This window comes from Rhopilema esculentum, chromosome 14, assembly GCF_057945365.1.
Source record: "Rhopilema esculentum isolate cy_ngs chromosome 14, ASM5794536v1, whole genome shotgun sequence".
Lineage (NCBI taxonomy): Eukaryota > Metazoa > Cnidaria > Scyphozoa > Rhizostomeae > Rhizostomatidae > Rhopilema > Rhopilema esculentum.
The window spans coordinates 11,357,281-11,381,367 of NC_142828.1; the positions used below are offsets into that span (position 1 = coordinate 11,357,281).

At 35.5% G+C, this 24,087-nt stretch overlaps 1 protein-coding gene across 3 annotated transcripts in view; it reads left to right on the top strand.

Moving 5' to 3' along the window:
• Nucleotides 1-1,331: 1,331 nt before the first annotated feature.
• Nucleotides 1,332-24,087, top strand: part of LOC135696555 (Fanconi anemia group D2 protein homolog) — a 101,737-nt gene continuing 78,981 nt past the window's right edge. The window contains exons 1-14 of one of the 3 annotated variants that reach the window (XM_089112489.1): nt 1,332-1,843; nt 4,942-5,121; nt 7,004-7,071; nt 7,345-7,397; nt 8,965-9,012; nt 9,771-9,834; nt 13,553-13,702; nt 13,991-14,115; nt 14,423-14,510; nt 15,801-15,905; nt 16,346-16,425; nt 16,743-16,842; nt 17,665-17,700; nt 18,289-18,429. In XM_089112489.1, the coding sequence (XP_088968615.1) occupies nt 1,789-1,843; nt 4,942-5,121; nt 7,004-7,071; nt 7,345-7,397; nt 8,965-9,012; nt 9,771-9,834; nt 13,553-13,702; nt 13,991-14,115; nt 14,423-14,510; nt 15,801-15,905; nt 16,346-16,425; nt 16,743-16,842; nt 17,665-17,700; nt 18,289-18,429 (1,293 nt within the window). In that variant the 5' untranslated portion in view covers nt 1,332-1,788. Of the gene's footprint in view, nt 1,844-4,941; nt 5,122-7,003; nt 7,072-7,344; nt 7,398-8,964; nt 9,013-9,427; nt 9,472-9,770; nt 9,835-13,552; nt 13,703-13,990; nt 14,116-14,422; nt 14,511-15,800; nt 15,906-16,345; nt 16,426-16,742; nt 16,843-17,664; nt 17,701-18,288; nt 18,430-24,087 lie in introns of those variants that run through there. The other 2 variants (XM_065215983.2, XM_089112490.1) reach the window with 2 other exon arrangements.

A 24,087-nucleotide genomic window follows, 5' to 3' on the forward strand; every position in this document is an offset into this window, starting at 1 on the left:
ACCATGTGAATTAATTTTCCTGCTGGTTGAATAGCCAATTTACTTTCAAACTTATCTTTTGGGGTAACCATGGGAAAAATGTTTTGCTACATATAAAGCTGCATGAACTTTTTTGCATTGACAAAACTACAGGATGGCAAAGCCCGGACTATGGGAACAGGGGAACAGTAAGCAAATCCCAGCATTCAAAACCACTAAAAAAATATCTTGCAAGGCATTTGTTACGCAAAGATGTTATGTATCAATGTTTCTAGATTTGTTCACACAATTCATTTGTGACTAAGACAAAAAAGGGTGCACAGGTCTTTGTAACATTTGAGAAAGATGTCCCCTTGCCCCCCAAAATCAAAATCACTATAGATATAAATATAATGGCTCCCTGGTTTTCGCGGTAACAAACATCTTTCACATAAATATTGACCTACCCCTAACAGCTTGTTTACAAAGCTTTGTTAAAAAATAATAAATGTAAAATGATATCAAAAGATTGGGCTGCCATTGCTAGGCCCAATAGAAGGTCTCAGTTCATCAGCCAGGCTCATGGACGAAATTCTTGACACACGGAAATTCTTCTTCCAGCAGTATTCTGGCCTATCTGCCCCAGCATGTTTTGCCACCACTGGTCTGTACGGCCAATGGCAACCCACGTCGATCGTGACATACGAAGGATTCGACGCGCTTGAATATGTTGCATCTTTCTTCGGGGTTTGCTTTTCTTTGCACTGAATAATGCACACATCGTAAGATTTCTTTTCATCTCCAGCATTTTGTACGTTATCACAAGGCCATGCAGTTGAAGAATTAAGTATATTAGCGGGAAAAATTGGAGAAACATCTGCAGAACTAACAGTCGATGATTTTTGCCTCCCGCCATCTTTGTTATGGAAAAAATTATGCCTTGGCGCTCTTTTTCATACCCGGGGTTGAAAGTACTCATGTAATAGCAAATTTATTTCAACTCAGCCAGGTGGGTTGAAACTCAACCCCGGGGTTGAAAACTTTCATGTAGTCAGGTCCTAAACTTGTTGCTTCAAGTTTTTGCAATATTCTTTAATGACGTTATTGCAAGTCGATTCCATAGATATACTAGATTGCGTGCAGTACAATATAAAGCTATAATAACGATCAATGTAAGTGAATTTTACTAGGAAAATATTTTTTAAAATAAATAACGACGTTTCGAGCATAGCCCGTTATTGCAAGTCCTTCAATAAGCCACCGGCGGCTTACCCTGGGTACCAGACTCACTATATAAAATATAGTGAGTCTGGTACCCAGGGTACCGGCGGCTTATTTCGCAAAAAATTGGGATGGGGGCTTATTCGATGGTGGGTGCTTATTTAATAGAAACCTCTATTTGAGGCTGGCCATTATGCTGAAAAATGCAGAAATATTGGAATAGACCAATTGCTATCAAAGCAATAATTTTGCTTTGGGTTATTTTGCAAAAATTACTTTAATCAAGGTTAGGGAAAATTCTAGCTAATTCGATAACTACGGCAATGCTTTGTTATATTATAATGTGATATTCTTCCTACATCTCATCCCTTAAATATCCTAGTTCCCGGCCCTGGTATTCGTTAATCAGCCACTGAGAATACTTTCTTTCCTACATGAATCGCCGAATCGCAAAAACATCACAAAGAGCTCTGCGATCCTTGTCAAATTTTTTTATGGAAGAGAGGCCGAGAAAATTGGCGCGCTTTTTCTTGCTCGTTTCCAATCCCAAGTCCTACCTCAAATCAATTTAATCAGTGAATCAAACTCGAAAGAAAAGCATTGCAGAAAATGGTTCGGTCAGTAAAAAGAAGAAACGACGATTCTTCAAAGAGTCAAGTGACAGGTAACCAAAATACATTTGTTTAGTGATTTCATTTTTCAATGATGCATAAACATACACCCGATTCTATTTTACTCCAGCTCTACCTAATGTCGCGTCTCTCATTTCCATCTAACAATTATTAAAAAATTGGCGTAACCCAACAGATTCCCAATCAGGTCCGTAAAACAATAGTTTAAAACTCGATCAGTGTAAGTACCACTTTTTATGCACAATCGAAGTAGACAAACAGCCGTTTTTGACAGCAAAAATTTAGGCCCTTTGGCCCTTGTGGCGCACCAAACAAATACATTTGTATGTTTAGTAACATTATTTTACGAATGTTCAGAACATTCATTATTTTTCAAATGATCCTCAGTGCCTTCAACAGGTGCACTCCGAAGCCAATCAAATTGCTCCTTGAAAAAGTTACTATGGTTCAAGATCTTTCATAAAGATATTTTACTTTTATCCTTTCACTCATAAGAAAACAAATGTTTGTTTACAAATGTTTTTTGGATGCAATTAGGGCTAAGGGGCATAAATCTTTACTGTCAGAAATGCTGCTTGTTTAAATTGATATTTAAGCAATTATATCTAGTTAATTAAGCATTATTTTCAAGACTTGAAACTTGAAAGAAAAAGAAACAACTTGCAACTTTTGAAAATCTGGAATTAAGATATTTAAAATTTATTATTTTTGTATATTTTTAGAACTTGGTTTTACCAAAAGCTTAAAACTCTACGAATGGGCTTGACATTTATAAGGGAGGAGGGGTCAGAGTGCCTGATTTTGTTTAGGGCTCTATGGCTGGCCTGCTTCTGACATAACTGCTCTTGTTAGTAAAATTTTCTTTCATTTACTTGTTTAAAAGTTTGTTTGTTCAGGGCTGTAGGCAGGAGTTGAACATGATCCATACTGTACTCTAACAGACAGGCCCCCCATGTATTAATTTCAGAAGATTTTGCCCTCCCCCATTACTTATTAGCCCCCCCTTCTATTAAATTTTACAAATCTGTCATGACCAGAACACGCAGAAAATTGAATGAAAAAGCCATGTGATTGATAAAACAGAGTAGGTTCCTGTCTTTTCAATAGCATCTACTTTCAAATTATATTTCATTTTTAAGCTCAGTTGGAAAATTTTCACTTGTTGTAATTTTGTCATTATATAGTTATTTATGTAGTTATTTTCTAATTGTCACATGTTATGTTTGTCTATCTTTATCTCTAACTATCTATCCATTATCAAGTAACCAGTGTCATCATCCTACTAATTCCACTGCCTTTTATTTAAAAGATTTACCAACATCCACTCCTTCTATTAGCTCCCCTTTGCTATTGAAATTTGCTGACATTTTATTGAAAATTGGCCAACCTGAACAGACCCTTCTATTAGCAACCCGCTTCTATTGGAACCTGGTCGACATGAATACCCCCTCTATTAGCACCCTCTTTTATTTAAACTTGGCTAGAATGAACACCTCATTTTTATTACCCTCCTTCTTCTATTAGAGACACTAGAGTAGGGGCTAGCTCTAATGATCCTGGTCATCTTAATTTTTTGCAGCAAGCTGAATAATGTAGCATGACATTTAACCAAAACAAAGGAGTGTAAGTTAATCTAAGGCTTAATGATACCCTTACAGGCAATGTTTAATGTTCAAAAATCCTGATAATCAACAGCCAAGGCTTTCATCGGAAAGGCGTGCGATTGCCCTGGCCCACGCCTACAGCTTTCCAGGAGTGCAAAACATCGCACGCCTTCTTTTATTATCGGAGCAAAATTCATAATTATTGGTTTTGTGGGTTTTTGAGATGAGTTGACATATTTATCCTTCCTTGGTACAATTACTTCATGCCACTTCAAAAAGGCTTAACACCTTATCAGGATTGCAGATTAAATAAAAACTTTTGAAATAACCATAGGATTAATCTACAGTGGAATCCCAATATTATGAAACCTGACCTGGTTACAAGTATAACTAATTTTCTGGCATGACAAGAGATATCTGGCCCCTTGAATTCTGCCTCCGCACAACTTCTCTCGTATTAACTAATCCCATATATAATGAATTCTCGTATATTAACAAACATAATTGTAGTCCCTTCATCATAATTTTTCTCAATATGACGAGCTTTTCCAAAACTTTTCACCATTATTTTGGTCTTCTTGTTCCTGGTGTATTTATCGCTATTTCTTGGTGTCATTGAGCAAATTCAAACACAGAAGACTATAACAGACATTTTTGTCCCCGAATTTTAAGAGGAACATTTAGTGTTTTGAACATGATTTTCATTTTCGATCACAATTTTAGCGAAAGCAGCTGATTATGCGATAAAAATTGGCCGATTTGCCAATGATGCGATGAAAAATAGTAGATTATTTGTGGATTTTGCTACCCCCTACGGCCCCCTCTTTAGACACCGCTATGCTTTAAATCTAGATTTAGCAAAATTTGGTTTAATGAAAAATGGGCCATCATTATCTTTTATGCATCTGGTCAGTGAGGTTCATAAAATAGCTGTCATGCTTGATAACAGAGGGCCCTTGGGGCACAGATTTACACGCAAAAACGGCCATTACAACCAGATGAGCGCCACAGCATGAATGACTCTAAAGGCCCGTCGGAACGGGGAGCTGGGGGGCTGGTCCTCCAATAATTGTCAAACTGTTGTATGTTTTCTTTATAACAGTGTACTGAATGGGAAGGGAAATGATGAGCAGCCCTCCAATATGAATTTCGCTCCCACGGATGAAACCTGCTTACGACATGGCAAACATATTTCTGTACTTGTAGTGCCGTTTTTTGTTGATATATTAAATAAGCTCAGTTTATACTTGTTTAGAAAATTGCTCAGTTGCTATAATGTAAGTAGTCATGGTAAGAATTAAGCGAAGTAAATTTCACCAAATTATTGCTGTCATCATTTTCGTGTTGGCAATTTCTCCGTATCTCTATCATAATTGCCAAAAAGTTTTGTGACAAAATGTCACACGCCATCACATGCCTGGATGTTTTCAGGGGTGCAGTGGTTAGCACGCCTACTATATTTTTGTTAATGATTAGACCTGATAATCAACATGCTGGAATAAAATACTTTTATTCAAAATTTCCAGCCAAGAAAGGAAGTCATTTGAAACCAACCGGTGAAAGTCAAAAACGGAAATCAAAGCTGAATAATGTCATTCTTGATGGTGGTTGGGATGATGATGATGAAGATGATGGCAGTTTTTTCAAAAATTTCTTGAAATTAAAAGGATTTTCATTTGAAAAAGATGAAATAAGATTTAAATCAGGTATGTACAGTTTTCTTCCTAAATATATTCATGGTTTGAAGGAAGTTGTCCAGATGCTGTGACCTGAACTTTTAACAGAATTCTAAAAAGTTATGGGATGTGCACTGATATTAAAGTTTCATTTTGCTATAGTCGTTTCATAAAATACTTTTAAGTCTTTTTGCCCAGAATCATAGTTGATACAAATTGATTCAAGTCAAAAATTGTCTGTATAGTTTAATTAGCCATGCTTATTTTGTGATTATGAAGATGTTTCTTGATACTATAAATTTTCATCTTTTATTTTGTTCTTGCCATCACATAAAATACTTGCATGTCTTGTTGCCTTGGCAACACCTCCTTTTTTAGGTCACTGTCTTTACTGTGGTGTCCTGTCCCTATTTGTATTTGTTAGATTAAAGAAGAAAAGTAGATGCTTCATGAACCATGCACTTTTCCGCACTTTCTTAAAGAAAGGGCTTATTTTCCTCATGTATCAGACTAATAGATTAGAAAATTAAGGAAAGCTGTTTTTCATCCTTGTTGTGGGTAGCAATCTTGATGAAATAGTAGTAGTGATAAACTAGGATGAGCACAAAGACAATTTTTCCAAATGGGAGAATGCTGATTGAAAATTTGAACCACTTTTAGCCCCCTGTACCCTCAAATTGAATTAGTCTTGGGGTTGAGAAATTCCTCATTGGGGTTGGTAAATTTTAGATATATTGCATTATACTTTATTGAAAATTCCTCCTTTTGCCTCCTTTTCTGCAACATTTCAGTGACTTGCATAATAATTTTTAGAGGAATAAGGTGACAATTTTTTAATAGGGTTGGATACACCTTGTTTAAGGGGCGGCTGGGGTGGCAAAATATTGGTATTAGAGAAACTGAGCACTCACTCCTGGAGTCTCCAAAAACACTGATGTTCCTCTAAAATGTTTTTATCAAATTTGAGATTTAGCTGTAATTATTCAGCTAGTTTTGGCTAAATTATGTCTCCTACAAAGTACACACAGATGACGGTGATGGCTAAGTATGCAAGCAAAATTTGCCTTTTGATACAGCAGCTATGTGCCTGACTTGACTTCAAAATGACTTCAAACTGTTTCACTTCAAAATCAAACCAGTGGGTTAAAAATGATTTCATGGCTGTTGCTCTTTACATTCACTGTCAACAAAAGTAGAGCTACATTTTTTGCAAATCCACAAAAATAATTTCCAGCAATGTTTTTCTCCATGCTGAGGCTCTGTCCACTATCTCTTGAGCTGACAGCTCTCAAGGTATTAGAAATGAAAAGCTAATTCATTCCTGCTGTTCATCCATTCTTCTATCATAGCTCAGCAAGAAAACTTACCTCACCCAGGTCACAACAGAAAAAGAAATTTTGGGGCTGAGGTATTAGTTTTCGGAGGCTAATACCAGGGCTAAGGTTGTTGAATATATGGATTAAACAATCGCACATTTCGAAGATTTCAATATGGATTATGAAAACTTTTATTTAGTGAACAGAGCAGCAAATATTGTTTGGCTCTTTGAATGTTGAAACCAGATAAAAATAGTTGTTGAAAAGCTCGACTTCTTACGTATCAAATAAAAATTCTTGATGTCTTTTACTTGCATAATAATTTTGTTGGCTTTAGTAACAGATGCAGATAAATTCCTTTTTTACAATTATTGGCAATTTTTTCACAGTCTCACAATTTTAATTGGTACAAGCAAAATTTGTTATCTACATGAAAGTCTGCCCTTTGAAACCAACTGATGAAGCCATGTAGAATCCATGTATTGCAGATCCTATTTTAAATGCGAAATGATGGTGAAGTTTGTTGAAATACCATCCCATTATAACATTGTTAGATGATAATACGTAAAGGAAAGTGTTTTTATTCTTTTTCCTAGAGGAAGACCAAGTAGTTTTTCAAAAGGATTTTCAAATTTCCTTAAAAAGTCACAAAAATTATCCACAGGTTTGAATTCAATTGTTATTACTGTCGTTTCTGTACCAGGGAGTCTGTAGTTTGGTAATGTAACAGATTTTTCTGAATGAGTTGTAATTTGAAGTCTTAATTGATTTTTTTCACACAATATTGAGTTTTATTGCATTGCAAAACTGGCTAATTTACCTCCTTTTGTACATCTAATTTTTGTATCTTCTTGAGATTTTTTACGCATGTTTGCTAATTTTTAAAGTATCCCAAGGGAAGTTGTTTTCCATTGACTGAGAAATCACTTTATTTCAGGTAGTGGACTTGTTTGTTGATGGATTTGAGTCTTTCATTATAGAAAATAACAGGTAAGAAGCAAATATGATTGTTTCTTAATTTTATTTTTAGATTGAATTCTCTGTCTCAATGCTTCTTTTATGAGTAAGTATGACAATGGGCCAGAGGTGGAAAATTTTTTTCTTTCTGGGAACCTAAGAATCTGGCTCAAAACTTTCTGCAAAATTTAGGGGGTAGACAAATAAAGTTTCTGTTTGTGCCTATATCTCTATACTTAGTTGATGTATAAAAGAGGCAAACTTAATTTTAAGTATGATACTTCTCATTTGAATGTTCAATTTGTTTTTTTTAATGCTTAATTTGTTTTTTTTCTCAAAGTATTTCTATATAAGGTTAAATCGAATGCATAAAATTGTCAGGCAATCAACTTCTTAACTTAATGTGTCATTTAATATCAGAGATCTTGACTATTGTTCCGAAACAGTTATCCTCAACATATTAGATATGCCTTTACTTAATGCAAAAATGCACATAAGAACAAAATCAACTTTAGCTAGAAATTGATTCATTCAATCAATTGTGATGGAAAACCAAAATCAAAAGGAAAATCCATGCAATAATCTCAAAACATAGTTTCAGAAGAGTCAGGGGCAAAATCATTCGAATTGGATGGTGCATTTTATGGAGAAGGTTTAGCCTAATCTTTTGACAAGCGAGAAGCAATATGTTGTTGAAATGGAGTCCTAGCATGCAACAAATTAATTTAACCAAGCATATTAACTTATGATAAATACTGTTCACACCATGGTGCCAGAAATATTTTCTGTGAAAGTAGATTCCAGTCCCTATATTAATCTCAGTCTTAATCATGGTTTGTCTTAAAAGCTCAGCTGCTAAAAAAATTCTGATCGTGAGTGGCTGAGATTTCTGTGAAATAGTTAATGTAAATAAAGTGCTCAAAGAATTTCTTTCCAATGGAAAGAGACTAATTCCCACAGTCCTTTGGCAGCTCAAATTTAGCTGCTCACAGGCGTGTTGAAATAATATTTTCTGCTATTTTGACTTAACCTATATCACCAGATTTTTATATTTACTTTAACACTTCAAAAATTTTCTGTGAAACTTTCTGCTAACATTTTCATCTAGAAAAATTGTCCCACTCTACAATAGGCTGGAATGGCTATAAGACTATATTGCTTCAATTCATTGGCTTAATTAACCTATTTTCTTTTATATTTGGCAACTACCAATTACATTCTTTGAGCTTTAAAATTCATTTCTAAAACTGAGCAAGATAACATATGTTTATTTTTTTTCTTGTTTTCATTGACACTCCTTCAGCAGTCCCCTTTGACTACAACTGCTCCAATCAAGGTCAATTGAGCCAACTTTTTTCACTTTTCTTGTTATGTCACAAGAGCGGGTAGAAAAGTGATATTTTAAAACTGGAACTGTCAGTGAATGAAATATTATGATAAGTTTTATGTTTTGTTGAGTTTACACTAACGAGTAGATGTTTGCTATACAATTTCAAACAAAAGGAACAAGGCAAAAAAACTAAGGTTGAAACACTTCTATTATTTCTATTATTCTCAAGCGATATAACTTATGTTGTTAACCTGGGAACTTATTTTTTAGATTTATACTCTGTCTTGTTCCAATATCACAATCAATGTCTGATGAAACGTAAGACATCTTGATGGTTTTTTTTAATTTGTTCATTTAAATACTTTGAAACTGTATAGGATAGTAAAGTGCCCTGAGATATTGGGGGGTTTTGTAGAAGTTCTTGTATTCTTAATGGATATCTTTTAGCAATTTGTATGTATTTGTGTATAAGTCATTTTGGGTTTGGTTAGATTGCTAGTATTTATCTATAAGTCACAAATATTTTCATTTGGAAATTTCTACTAAGTTTTTATTTGTCTTGTTATATTTTCCAATTTTTGCTTTTTCAAAGCCATGTTCAAATGATTTTACAGGGAAACCTTTTAATTTCTAGCCGAAAAAGTAATGTTAGCGGCAAAAGTCTTGATAGATAGCAAATAATCAAAGTTAAAAGTTAAAAGCATCAAAATATATATATTTTAAGTATTGGAAATTTCAAGAATGGGAAATGAAGAATCAAGTTGTAAGAAAATTAAAGTATGTAATTCCCCTGTACGTATTGATGTTTTCTAAGTAAGAACCTGTAAATTAATTTTGAATGACTTACTTGCTGTACAACCTGTTAATAGTCTTGAAGTAGTTGTTTAAAAATACAGTATGTCAAGACTGAAAACTCGATAGGCAGTTCTTTTAGATGTGAAACACAAAAAACTTACTATCTTCCTATCTAGTCCACATCTTTCTTATCTCAACCAAATCAATGTAAAAAATAATATCAAACCATTTGGCCGCTTATCACATAATTATATTACAAACTCTTTTCTTATTACTGACAGAGTCTCGTCGAGCAAATTTTGTGAAAGCCTTGCCAAAGTACTTCTGGGAATTGATATGTTACAGGTAACTACCTGATTTGACATGTGTTACCACCATTTGCTAAAAAATTCTGTTTACTCACTCTTTCCTTCATCCTTCCCCCTATTTTCTTTAATATTATTTTTAGATTAAGCTGATGTTAAAAGATTTTATGGCTTAGGCCATAGGTGGGCAACCTACTGCCTGCGGACAAGAATCCGGCCCGGGAAGAGAATTTTTTGGGCCCATGAGTTGATAAAATGATATCCTTATTATCTTGGGTGGAAAGTATCATTTTCCGAGCAGGCACAAACATTAAATGAAACAAATCGACCCCACTGTAGTATAATTGAATTGAAATTGACATTTGTAATTATAATTATTATTCTCAGTTCCCATTTGCACAGCTTAATCTTCTGCTGGTACTCTCCAATGTCAGCTGTCTACAGCCAGTAAACTGAGGTTAAATTGTTTTATCTGGTAGCCTCTGCCCTTCTGTTTTTCTCCTTTATTTTTCAGTTCTTTAAAGTCCGTCTCAATATTCTTGCTGTTCCCAGTAAAGCCGTTTTCTGCAGATGTTCTGTCTTTATTTTTATTCCCAACCTTTCTATGCACTGTTCAAATTGATACTAACAGCTCCAAGTACTCCAATGACTGCCGTTACTATCTCTGCTTTTTTCATTGACCACTTTTTGTTGATTTCCCACGTTAAGTTATCATATTTCTCTATATTTTCCTCTTCCTTTGCACCAACACTATTATCTCCTGGGATGGCAATGTCAATAATTGTGCATTTTTTTTCTTTTTCTACAACAACCAGGGGTGGGACAAATATTTTACTTTCTGGGACCATAGAAAATGTTGAAAAAATTTCTGCAGTATATCAAAAACATGTGACAAAACAGAACGTGGAAACTCTTATTCCCATGGGATTTATTAATGAAGTAGCCAGTTAATTAGTTAGTCCGTGGTCAAGTTGAATGATAAAATACACTAAGGAGGATGAAAAAAAGTTTTATAATGTTCTAATTTTTAAAATGATGGGAAGGTTCTAAGCCACTTTTTCAAACTATATGTGTTCTACTCCATGCAAGGTAATTTGCTATTTTCATTGAGAAGTCTATCCGACACTTTTGAGTCTATGTGAAAATCTTTGAGATGGTCTGACAAGGATGCTCTATAGAAATGCCAGTTCTGTTCCTTCCAGTATCTATCATTGACTCCTCAATGTCCCTGTTGCAATGAGAGAGGTTGGGCCATTCACTGCAATGAAAAACTCTTTATTTCATATTTTCTTCTCCCATATTTCTGGTACCATCAAAATGATACTGATACAAATGATACTGAAACCATTGACTCCAGAATCGACTCACATGACTGCTTGACACAAGATACAGCAATAGCCTGCATTACCATCTCTATGCCTACAAATAAAGTATTTGCAGGGTTGAAAAACTTTTTAATGAGCTGGAACACTGTGTAGCTTGATGTTGACAGCTGAAGTCTTTTCAAAAATTATCTGTATTGGCCTTTGAAGGCTTTCTCTGGCACAGAGGAAAGGGATCTCACAAGTGTTGCCAAAACTGCTTCCCTGAATTTGGGGAAGTATGTTTCAGCAATCTTTGTACTTCCTCCATCTGGCTGGTGTAACTTAACAGCAAATGCAGGCTGGTAAAAAATCACTTAGTGTTTTGAATCATATCATTTGATGCTTGATCAAACACATCAGATTTTAAACCACTGTGTATTTCTCTTGGGCAAACACAGTATTTGCTTGTTTGATGTTGCTTCAGAATCAGGTTTCATCCTCACGGTCAGAGACTGAGACTGTGTTTCATTTTGCAGGCCAGCAGCTTGAATCCCACACTGGGAGACAATAAGTATTCTCCTGATTTCATTCTTTTCTTTCAAGCCTTCTTTGTCTGCTTGGTTTAATGGCCACAAGCACCTCTGCTTTCTTGATTCTGGTGCCAGTGATTGCTGTGGTCATCTAAGCACTCCTCCATTTTAGGAAGAACATCAACAGCTTCCATAAAAAGCTCCAATCTTTCATGTGGCAATAGGTGAACCATTTGAGCAACATTCAATATCAAGCCAAATTGCCCATATGCACCTGCTAGACCAGACAGTGTGAGCAGGAAACAGGTTTTTGGTATCTTCTCCTTAAGCTCTCATGCCTTGTTTGCCTTTTCCCTCACTTTTGAATTTGCAGGTTCTGTCCCTGATCTGTTCTTCACCCCATCTAAGATTTGTTCCTCCAAGCAGGTCATTACTGCTGGGAACTCATGATGTATGTTTTTATATACCTATCTTCTGCTGTTGGCAAATCTTGTCTCTGGAAACCCCACTAAACTTTGTAGGTTAAGTTTAGTGCTGTAGCTGCAACAAGGTTTTCATAACTGGCTCCCCAGTTAAATAGGGTAAATAGGTTGCTGGCAAATGTGTTTGTCTTCCACAACCCATGAAAATTCTTTCTTTTTGAATGTGTGTGTCTATAAGTACATTTTTGTGCAATGTGTCATAGCTGAACAGTATGTCCCCATCATTGGTTCATAAAGATAATTGAAGTGCTTCTGTATACTACAGTGGAAGTAGACACCATCAAATAAACCCCTCCTATTTGACAAGCTGCAATGTAAAATTCATCAAAGCCAGCTTTCATGTTCTGGGTGAGTGCTTTACCATCAATTCCATGTTTTACAATAGGCTGCCCACAGCTGATAATCTCAATGAGATTTCAGCAAGGAGATTCCAATTTTCATGCCAAATTATTTTCTGCTTTTTGTAGGCTTATTCAAAACAAAAAAACACAAGTTTCGAGACTACATTTGCCAACATTACTGCACATGAACAACAATGATATAATATTCTCACTGAGATTTTAATTTTTTCAGTTCTCATTTTTTTCTTTCTTTCAGACTTTTCCATCCTTGATTTTTTTCATTTTTCCTAATTTGCTCGCTTGAATAAAAGTTTTCAACGATCTGCCCCACTCTCCAAAAAAGTTGCCCACCCCTGGTTTAGGTCATATAGTGTTTTTAGCATTTGTGTCAAGAAATCTTCTTTTGTTTTAAGGCGAGATCTTAAGACTTCTTTGTCTAATGATGTTGGTTTTAAGTTTTAATTGCTCAATTATATCGAATTTTGCAATACGCATGAAATTGTGGGAATCGTTATCGAAATGTTCACATGCCGGTATGACATTTGTTTTTCGGGGTCCTGTCGATGGTTTTCAATTCTAATAGTGAGTGGGTTTTCTGACTTACCCACAACTTTAATTTACATTTCACGCAGTGCATTTTAACTTAGGTTCCTCCTATTCTAAACTCCAAAGCTTATAATGTTAATATGTATTTGTAGTACTTCATGAACACAAAATAAAAGCAGTCACATTAAAACATATTATTATTTTCTGTTGTACAGGCATGGTAGAATGTATGCTTCACATCTACTTTTTGCAAATTTCGAAATTAATTATTTTTCTATCTTAGGTATTTAGAAGCTATTTCTCTTAACTTATACCAGCAAATCGAAGTTCGATCTGTAAATTACAGTGAAATCAGTAGTAGTGCCCTTTGCGTCAATGACCAATGAATTAATAGGATTTTTGTACGTCAGTCAAACAGCAAGTATTTCAGTATTTCACTATTTCATGTCAAACGATGCTTGATTACCGTTATTGTAAACAATTTTTGGTATGTTTTGTCTTTTTTCTATTAATTTGTATTGTCAATCTTGTTTTACAAAGCTTAATTTGTTTTAGGCAAAAATTATCAATTGCCTAATTGAGAAGCTCGCACTATTGTCGTACAAGGATGGCTCGGTCAGTTGTAATTATCAAGGACGTAACTTGGACATTGCTCAGTTGATAATTAATCAATTTAGGTGGCTGAATCATATTGTTGAAGAAAATGTGAGTATATTTGATGATATCTGTTAACTACTAGAATGACTTCACGTAACAGATTATTGGCGCTGTAATCAACTTAGACATTAGTGAAATTGCAACTAAGACATCTAGTTGAATCCTTTTCTTTTTTCTAAATCTTTTTTCAAAAGAATCCATTTTTAAATAGGGGTGGTTAAACTTATATTAGCTCCAGTTCGAGTGTTTTTTGGAAAGTCGTGATTGTTTTGTGTAAAAAATTGAACCATTTTGTTTAAAGGTTAATTTTATGAAATTTCGAATTGCTCTTCAAAGGTATTGTATTCCAAGCTGTTTGAGGTGATTTCAGTCTCGGAATTAGAAATACAGAGAATGCTAATACTTTGCTTACCCGATCTAATCAGTGACTCGAAACACGCGGAAGTGTGCCAACAGCTAATGTAAGTATTTTGAATTGTCCCTGCTATCGTTAGTTCAATTTCATTTTCCCTTATATGTAATAATTGAAAGTTAAGATCAGTTTAATAGGTAATTTCATTAAATTTGAAAATGATTGCAATCGGTAGAGTTTATTACCTCTCGATTCTTAAAGCATTGCCTTCGACTAATTCCATTAAAAATGAATTTTTAATCTTGCATTAATATACTCAGTCGCATAGGACAGTAGCGTAAAATGTGTTTTCTGTTTTCAGTTAGGACTTCCTAGATAAAATAGCAGTTTTGAATGAAACGCCTATTTTTTTGCAGGGAAATACTGCAGCAAAATTCACAGCTCACAGCATCAGTGATCGAAGCATTCACTAGTCTAAATCTCGCTGGATCTTTGCTCACAGAGGTGTGCCTTCTATATTAGGGGTTCGCTCCATTTTTAAAGAAATGTATATCTCTCATTTCTTTACGCTCAAGTAACAGATTTTTAGAATGCCAAAAAGTACACATCAGCTGTACTTTTCTAGTTTCGGTTGATATGTTTCGAATTTAACAAGTGAGTGGGAAACAGCCAATCCAGTATTTTGATATATCGAACGGTGAAAATTGAGTGAAAATTTGGCATAAAAATGCTTTTATCAGAGTCATCTATCAAAGATTGAAATGTGTTAAATGATTGATTTTTAAGTGCTTTCTTAATTTATAGGGCCTAGTACTTTTAGCTATTTGAGTAAATTAAATTTGATAAATAAGGTATGAAATTTATATATACTAATATACTTTCTTTTGAGTGAAGTTCAGCACAGTGCTCACCGAAAGCATGTTAAGCAAGTTACCAGTCCTCCTAGCATAAAATAACACCAAAATATAACAGTCAAAATTAAAAAATACATCTATATATTAACAAAGCATTTTACTATATTTATATTGCACTCTCTGACGGCTAGAGTTTAAATGGTACCCGTGTAAGGCTAGTATGCACAAATGCCTTTTTCAAAACCATTTTGTTAATGAATATATTTAGATATGAATTATAAAAAGGGAACAACCGATGACTGATTATGGGGATTGGCTTAAAGCAAAATAATTTTCAGAGCAATTTTCTTTGATAATTTTGTTCATATGGAAATCATACGTTTATGGCATCAAAGCCATCAGGTATGTCCATATCCAGACACTAGACGCTGGATGTGAATTTAATTTTTGAATTAACCATTATTTTAGAGTTTCCTTGACAGATTAGCCATCAACCCTACTTCGAGAATATAAAAATTGCTAGAATGATCTGATAAACGCAAAAGAGAAAAGTACATATTCAGAGAATTTCAACATTTGCACCAATTTTACATCGGTAGGCATGTTGCCAATGAAGTTGTTATAAGTTTACGGTGAACTAGATCTGGTTTTACGAAGCCAAATAAATGCGGTGATTCTTTCATTGCACTTGACTGTATCAATCATTTCGTGCTGATAAACAATTTTATGAAGTTTGATAGGCACCTGCGCCCAAGTACCAAAATTAAAGTGTTCACATTTCACACATTTCACGTCACAGATTAAGTTAACTGCTGTGGATCTCCATGCTTCGTTTGTTTTTCAATGCAAGGATGATAAATTGGCAAGAAACCCTTGAAAGAAACCAGTTATAAATACACTTTTTTGTCACATATAGGCTTGTCACCTTTTTTGATTTCAGGTTCGTCAGTCCGTCTTGGATATTCTAGACTCCGCGAATATGGAAGATTGCCCTGCCTGTGTTCGATTCATACTGCAGTCCATTGGCGACGAAGACTGTGTTCAGGTTTGCCATTGTAGACTGTGAGTCATTTACATTCTCGCCAGCAAGTAACAGCACTCTGTCTAACTCGACTATTTTCTGACATAACTACGTTTGAAGCAGATATATAAGTCTTCGTTCATCTACTCATTCATTGCCATTATACGAAATATGTGATTTTTATCGTTTTTAGACAGTTATCGAGTGCCTCCATTTGCCAAGCAGTTGAAACTGACAAACATAAAATTTACCGTAACTCTCTCTTGCAAATTTTGTTTAATCCGCTGCAATATTTTGCTCTCATTTGCATACAAATTCCAATTACATATATTGATTAAAGTAATTTTGGTGAATTTCAGCAAGTTTTATTTTCGCCCCAAAAGAACCCATCTAGGAGTCTTGTTTAGAAGGTCTCTTTATCGAAGTAGGTGTTTTTAGAATGTGACTGTTCATTGCTTTTTAAGGTAATTGGTGCTCTAAGATCAAGGTTGGTTTTTGAAGAGGAAAATCTTTATAATGCTCCAGGCTTTTGCTCAACAGCCAGGTACTTGCACGTCCATTCTTGAACCTAGTCCAACTTTTTGGTTTTATTTTCACGTTATGTAATGTTTATTTAATGCAGGGCATTTTATCTGCAACTTCACAATTCTAGTTACAAGGCTTCTGGTTTTTCATTTTTATTTTGTATTTTCTAGTGATTTTGGGTTTAGAATTGGAATCGATAAAACTCTTGTTACTAGGCAATTCATACTACCAGATGTCCTCAGACAAATGACTCTATTTGAATTAAAGCTTTGTTCAAACAGCTGGCTGCAGATATGTCAATTCTTACGCCTAGAATCTTTTCATTACTCTTGTTAGGGAGAAACAACAGGAATGCAGAGATAGTGAATCCCTAATTCTTGACTTCATAAAGCTTGCAATCCGTTTTCAAAAGTCAGTTGCAAGTGGATGGTTAAAGGTTTGTATTTAATGCACAGCTCTTGCGCGATAAGTTCATTTGCAACAAACCAATAAGCTGCTTCCAGCTTATAATAAGCTTGTAATGGCGTAATAAGCTGCTTCCAGCTTGTTCCACTAGCCTGGGATACTTTTACCAACTCTCTGTTCATACAGCAGCACCCCCTTTTTTAGCTGACTGCTACCCCATATTCAATTAATTGTGAATAATTTGTTCACCTTTGGTTTTTTATGTACTCTTAAAAAAACTAAGGCTAAAAAAGGATGCGTGATTACAATTTTGAGAAGTCATAGCCAAAGTTTTTTGCAAATTATTGTGCACTGGAACTGTCATAAGCTTGGTATGCCTACTCAAAAATGATTGATCTGTTATCTCAAATATACTTTGTCCGCCAACCAAAAATGGATTCAAAATCTTCTTAAGAAATAAAATTGGAGAAATTGTAAAAACTTGTTAGTAATTCTCGAAAGAAATTTAAGAAGGATGGTAGGGAGCTTTCTTTTGGTTGTTTCTGGTGACAAACATCAGAACTAAGCAGAATGTGCAAAGCAAATATCGGTCTGAATTTTCTTTATTTGCTTCATTGCGAAACAGTTGTTTCCTTTCAAGTTTGAATTGTTACTTTTTCATCGCAATATGTAATGCTGTCATTGCCTTTTGTTTGCAAGTTTTTTTTTATTTCCGTTTTAAGTAGCTAGGTTGAATACGAGATCTAGGATACAAAACCCGTTTCTTTCGGGCCTTCTTAGCATGTCGAAGAACTAACTCAATGCGTAATTGCAAACATTTATCTTCTAATTCCATCATTTGATTTGTTCTTAGGTTATTGAAAGTGTTAATGACCCTGCGCAAAGCAAAGTAAGTTCAATCATCTACATTCCAAGACGTTGTTATTATTTGCTTTATATTTTAGTTGTAATTTTTAATTGTGTAATTGTTATACGTTCTGTACATTACTTACAAACAACTAATTGGTAAGCAATGGTAAGCAATGGTTGCAAACTACAATGCACTGTTTACATTGATTTTTGTCCTGTAGATTCCTAAAATGTTTGCCAAAAATCATCGTACACTACATTTGTTTTTCTTTGTTTCATAATGCACCTCCTTGCACCACATAGTTTTTGTAGGAGAGAGGGGGCTCGATATCAGATTTTTCAACGGAAACAGTTAAATTTTTTAAAATAACACTCAAGTAGCGGCGAGTTCCGAGGACTTTTGGAAGTGCTTGTAGTTCGAGAAGATGCTTAACCTTCAGGATATTTTTAGTTTCAGAAGTACATTATATTTTTGTTTATGAATTGGTCTTGAAAGACAATTTTATATATACATTGAATTGTGTTCGAATCGAACAATGGTTATATTTTATCGATCCATTGATGTTGCCAACGAGCTATTTGCCGTTACAATAGTCATTTTCCTACCAATTTGTTTTCTTAATTTCAGGTTGTAGACTTATATGTATTAGTTGTCATTCACGGCATCAGCATCAAGAAGAAGTCGGTTGAATCTTTACTCAGGCAAAAGCTCAAATCGAATGCATTAAGCAAAGCTCTGGTGACGAAAGCATTCACCTCTCATAGTCAGGTATCAATCCCTTATTGAAAATACCAATACGAAAATTTGAATCCCTTTTTTTTGTTTACTTAATGTTTTTGCGCACGCCACTTTGATTCTAGTACTCAAGTATTACATCTCAATATTTTCAAACTAAATCTTTATCGGTTTTGCTGGAAAATGCTTTCTGTTATAAAGTTTAAGTGGGTGCAGATTGATATATTTTTTGAATTTTTGAACAAAAATGTGGGAACGGAGTCTTTGGTGCGTATGGAACTCTACATCTTATACGGAAATGCTTGCTCCAGTTCTTGTTGATAACTAATTTGGTCAACTTAAAGGCATGTCGTGCGAAAGCTCATTTTTACACTAATTTGCTGATGATTTGATCAAAAATTCACTTTTGCATTCTAATTTCTTCATCTTAATTTTGTCCATGTTGCCGCGAGTTTGGACCAAAGTCGGAAAAGGTTCTGTGTTTGTGGGAGAGCAAACTATTCATTTAAAATTTTCTGCTCCGTGGTAGTAGGGAAGATAACTTCGATCAAGGAGTTGGACTTGTTAAGGATCCAGACTTTGAATTCCTGACTAACCTCTAAGGAAGTTTATTTCATCTCACAATTTTATAATAGTATCTCTGGTCAATCTTTTAACTTGAATTATATCACTGTTTGTAGCAAAGAAACGATGTTGTTTTGAAATGTATGTATCTCTCCAATTGCTGCTTTAAAATATGGATTTGTCTGTTCTGCCACTGCACAATGCTTTTCTGCATAGACGACAGAGTGACAGAGACACCTCATTTGTATCCTTAAAATTAAACGACGTCCAGAAAGTTCAGATTGATCCAGGAAATTTTGCTATCAATAAATCCAAAAGATGCCTAGGATCTTGACCCTTACTCACAACGTTCTGCCCTACAATCCATCTTTCTGTAGCACAGTTTGTAACTCCTCATGGGAACCTCTCACAAGCAGTCACAGTTTTGCGATTTGGAAATGAATCGAATAGAAGGAGTGACAAAAAATAAGTCACGAGTGTGAGAAGTCCCTTTTATTCGCGGGTGAAACATTGGAAAAGAGGCAATGCAGAGGAGAGGTGGATATCAGTGCACTAGAAGTGTTTAACAGGCAAAAGCAAAAATATGTTCGGAGCACAAAGAAATAAAGAGAACAACTTTCGAAAGGGAATAAAATCATACAAATGATAGAGGATAAAGATAATTTGCATAGATGATGAAATGCAGGGTTATTTTGAATTTAGCTGCTATTGTTATTTTTATTATTATTATTAGAAAATTTTATAAATCTAAAACTGAAAATAAGAACTTAAGTACAATTACGATTTCAGCTAAAAACCTATTTACAATGAAATGGAGAAAATAAAGAAAAATAAAAAAAGAAGTAAAACTCATTTTTTTATTAAGAAATGCTGCTTTTAAAGGTGGCCAGGTCGGGTGCACTCTTTGATTCAAATGGTAGGCTGTTCCACATTGACGATTCCCTATAAGAGAAACTTTTTTGCCCATTTGAGGACATTTTCGTCGGCAACTTAAGGTCAGTAGAAGTATTCCTTAGATTATACGAAGAGTTAGTCGAGTTTGAAACAAATAAGTAGAAAAGATATTGTGGTGCAAGCCCATTTACAGATTTGAAAACCAAAGTTTGTGTTTCAATCTGAATTAGCTCTTCGATTGTTTTCCAGCCCAGCGTTTCAATTAGAGGTTTACAAGGGGCGTTATAATTGCTGCAAGTGATTTTTTAGCTGCTCTGTTTCGAAGTTTCTGTGATTGATGGATTTCAGAGCATAGGTTCCAAATCTTTGATTGGCTGAGCGACCAACATTCTCCATACTCTATTAGCCAATCAGAATTCAAGAATATGACAACAAACGTGTCTCGCAGCTAGATTTAGGCCTGTTTTGGACGGTTTCACCACTACCCACAAAAAATAAACGTGTAAAATGTGCTGAAAGATAACCTAATTTTTTTTTTAAAAATTGAATCTTTAATAAACTTATGAAAAAACTGCCGTTGTACTCAGTCAAAATCCTTCCGCGATCGTCAGTTACGAAGGCTTGAAACTGTCCCTTTCAAACCCTTATAATGATTAGGGGGAGGGATAACATAGAAATTTTTAAAAGTTGTTTTATCCATTTATTTAACAAATATGAGCTTACCTTTACAAGCCACTTTTAAAATCTTTTCTTGTCGGCATTGATGCTTGTGTTACTGACGGAAAAAATCGCTAAATTCGACTGAGAGAAAATGCAGTTCATCTTTCTCTCAAAATAACTACAATTGTACAATTTCTTTTGCACTCAGGTACTTTATATCTGCATTTTAAAGGCTTTAAGATCGACGAGAAGCTCACTTCCACAGATGTTCACTGCCACGGCCTTGTAAAAGCTGACTACACTACTTGATGAACGTCCAAGCACAATCTTGAGAGCGCCCAGGCAATACTGTAAAAGTCTAAATAGCACTAAAATAAAGCCAAATTGTCCAACTTTTATGATTTTGATTTCAAAGAGTTTCACAACCAACGTATCTAATCTGGAAGTCAGACTAATAGCTTCACCAACTGACAATTAACCAGCAAAAAATTGATTAATCAAAAGAACGCTGACTAAAGCACATGAAACGTCAAGGGATGTATGCTTTGCAAGGCTTCAACTTCCCTGGCTGGGAGGTTTTGCCCGAGTGCCCTGAGACATAGTCAATGCCTGAGACAAATACAAAGCAAGCAGAGAAAGATCATCTATAACTGGCAACAGCTGTTTAGCTTGATGCGAGGCCTTCTTTCTATTGACTCTAGACCAGGAGTGTAGAGCTAGAGGAATCGGGGACTGAGCCCCCCATACTAATGCCGAAAATTAGCCAATTTTTTAATTTTCCTGCTGTTATTAGCAACACTATACGCATCTGTGATTTTTTGTAGCAACAAATAAACGAATTTTTGTGTACGAAGAAATCTTCTTATTTCGACGTATCATAACTGTCTACAACAGCATCTAAACAGTACCTGTATTCTTCGTACACAGTGACAAGATACCTACCTTTACCTTAGGACTCCATTGGTAACATTCTCAATAGGCAAGCGGCACTGATTGGTCAACCTCAACAGTCATGTGCTCGCGTTTCTGACTGGCCTATTTCGATCCACAACTGGGTATATTTATTTCGGAATCATCGATTTTAACCCCTAAGTACTTCGTACTTTGAACAGCCTCCAATGCGTTTGAGCGTATGTACAGATTTAGTTTGTCTGTTTGGTGTTTAAGAGCAGCATGCTTTTGATACATGCGGGAATTTTAAAACACTAAACTAGTATCATTTATGTTCTGGCCAGTGGCGGGGTGGCTATGTTTTCCCTGGGGTGGCCAACTAGATTTTTGCGCCCTATCTATGATTATACCCAGAATACCAGCTTCAGAGTAAAATGAAGTAGAGCAAATTTTTGCTTCGGGCTCCTTAGTTTTTAACCTTAGTCCATTACGCAACTGCTTATGGGCGATTTTATCAACCTAGTGTCATTACACTCCTAGTGTCCTATTTTTTTTATAAGAAACAAAGGTCGATGTTGAGTACTCCAGTTTCTTAATGTTCTGGAAATTTCAATACTCATTGTTTCTCACGAGTTTCTTAATTATGATGTCATGAATGATGTTATGAAATGTTCGTGACCTTTTTTATCACGTTAAGAGATTCGCTTCCGTTTCTTTACTGTATTTAGATGTGAGAAGTATATTTTTAGCTCTTAGTCTGGTCGAGTTGTGGCTTGACCTAGAATTAAATGCTACATTAGCAAACTTTACACCATTCGAATCGAAATTTAATGAAGAATAACATACTGAGAGCCTCATGCTGAGGTCTTTGGGCAAAAAAAGTTATAACCGCTAGTTTGGATGGGGGTTTTGTCAACAATTTGTGCGACTTTCGATATTTAGCTGCGAACCCTTCTGTTGAAAAGACATTATATACCTTAAACTGCATATTGTAGACGGCTCAAACTTTGCACCAATACTTTGGAATATGTCACGCTTAATCCGATAAGTTTAAAAATAACCCGATGACGTCATCAGTGACGTCACCACTATCGAACATATCGGGGCTAGTACTAATGAAAAGTAGAAATCGTAAAGCCAAGGTTTTCAACGCTGGAAATGTAGCCTTATAAGTAGCTACTGATAAAAAATATCATAAAATTTCAAAGATGTCTGTGGCATCATCATTGTCATGATCTTCCAAAACGGATATGGGTTTTGCTGAATTTTAACAATCTTCACCGTGGCAGCTTCTGCATGCTGTTACACAAGTCAGGCCGTTCTTCCGGCAAGAGCAGGAAAGGGTTCCACATGGATGCCTCGTATTCATTTTGCATTTGCAACGAACAACCTGAAGCAGCCATTCTGGAGCAGGATCAAGGTCGGTTTTGATTGGTGTCATAATACCGTCTTCCATTTTCCATCCCCAGTCTTGCGGGTTAAGACAGCGGTTTTTGAAATCATCTTTTGGAATCGCTAGAGATGCATCTCCCAGACTAAAATTTAACAAATTACTATACCGCTCAGAATAGATAGTTTAACGATGCTCAAAAACATTGATTTTTTTTATTTTTAGAAAAAATTTGGGAGGGGAGGATTCATGCGTTGGGGAAAGTAAGAAAGGGTGACCCTTGGTTCAGACTGCAGGTACACATCGATGTTGATAACAAGAAGCTGTTGTATTGGTTTGCCCGGGTGCATTCCATGTACTTAGGCCCGAAGCTCTTCGGCGTACACTCAGATTTTTTGGCGTTCCGAGTGCAAACTAATAGGAAACATTTTTGTCACACGTAAAATCTTCGTTAGTTGGCGTGCGAAACATGAAGCCAAGTACATAATTCTACGTCATCTCCAATTACGTCACCAGTAATTACATGAGATATGCGGTGCATGCGCGTAGAGGTCAGTTGCGAAACGTGCGTCTTGGTGTCAGTCGACCAGCTTCGAGCTCTTGGTTTTTATTTTATTTTGCTGGTCAAGAATTTGTGTGAATGAAGATAATGGACGAAGAGGAAACTCAGAAGCAAGAAGGGTTTGCCTCCTCGACTTCGTGCGAAGAAGAATCCAAAAGGTCAACTTCAAATCTACCGAAGACAATATCAATGAATGAGTGGAACGGACCACAGTGTAGTCAGCTACCGCAGAACGAGCTGCAAAATATGAATGAATTAAAGGATTCCATGGCCACAATGGCAAATATGTTTAAAGAATTCATAAAATTAAACAGGAGGGGCAACGAAGCCCACGTCCCTAGGCCGAAGTCAGGTAGTACCAGAAAGAAACGCTCATGGAATGACACAAATTCCAGCAGCAGCGTGTCTTCCTCTTCTGAAGAAGGAAGTAAATGTTCTCACAGCAAGAGACGTCGTAAAAATTCGTCTTCTTCGCATTTGTCACAAAAAAGTGACCATGACAATCTGCAAGCGCCAAACGGCGAGGATGCAGGGAAAGTTGCAAACAAACATGGAGGTGAGTTTCTCGATAATTTAAATGAGGAACTTAATGAAAAAGATGAAGAAGTTGATGACCCAGTGTCTGAGAAGTTGGCAAATATTATAGAAAAACGCTGGAAAAAATTAATTCCTGGTGAAAAATTGAAGACATTGCATTCTTCATACAAGAGGCCATCAAACTGTTCTCAAC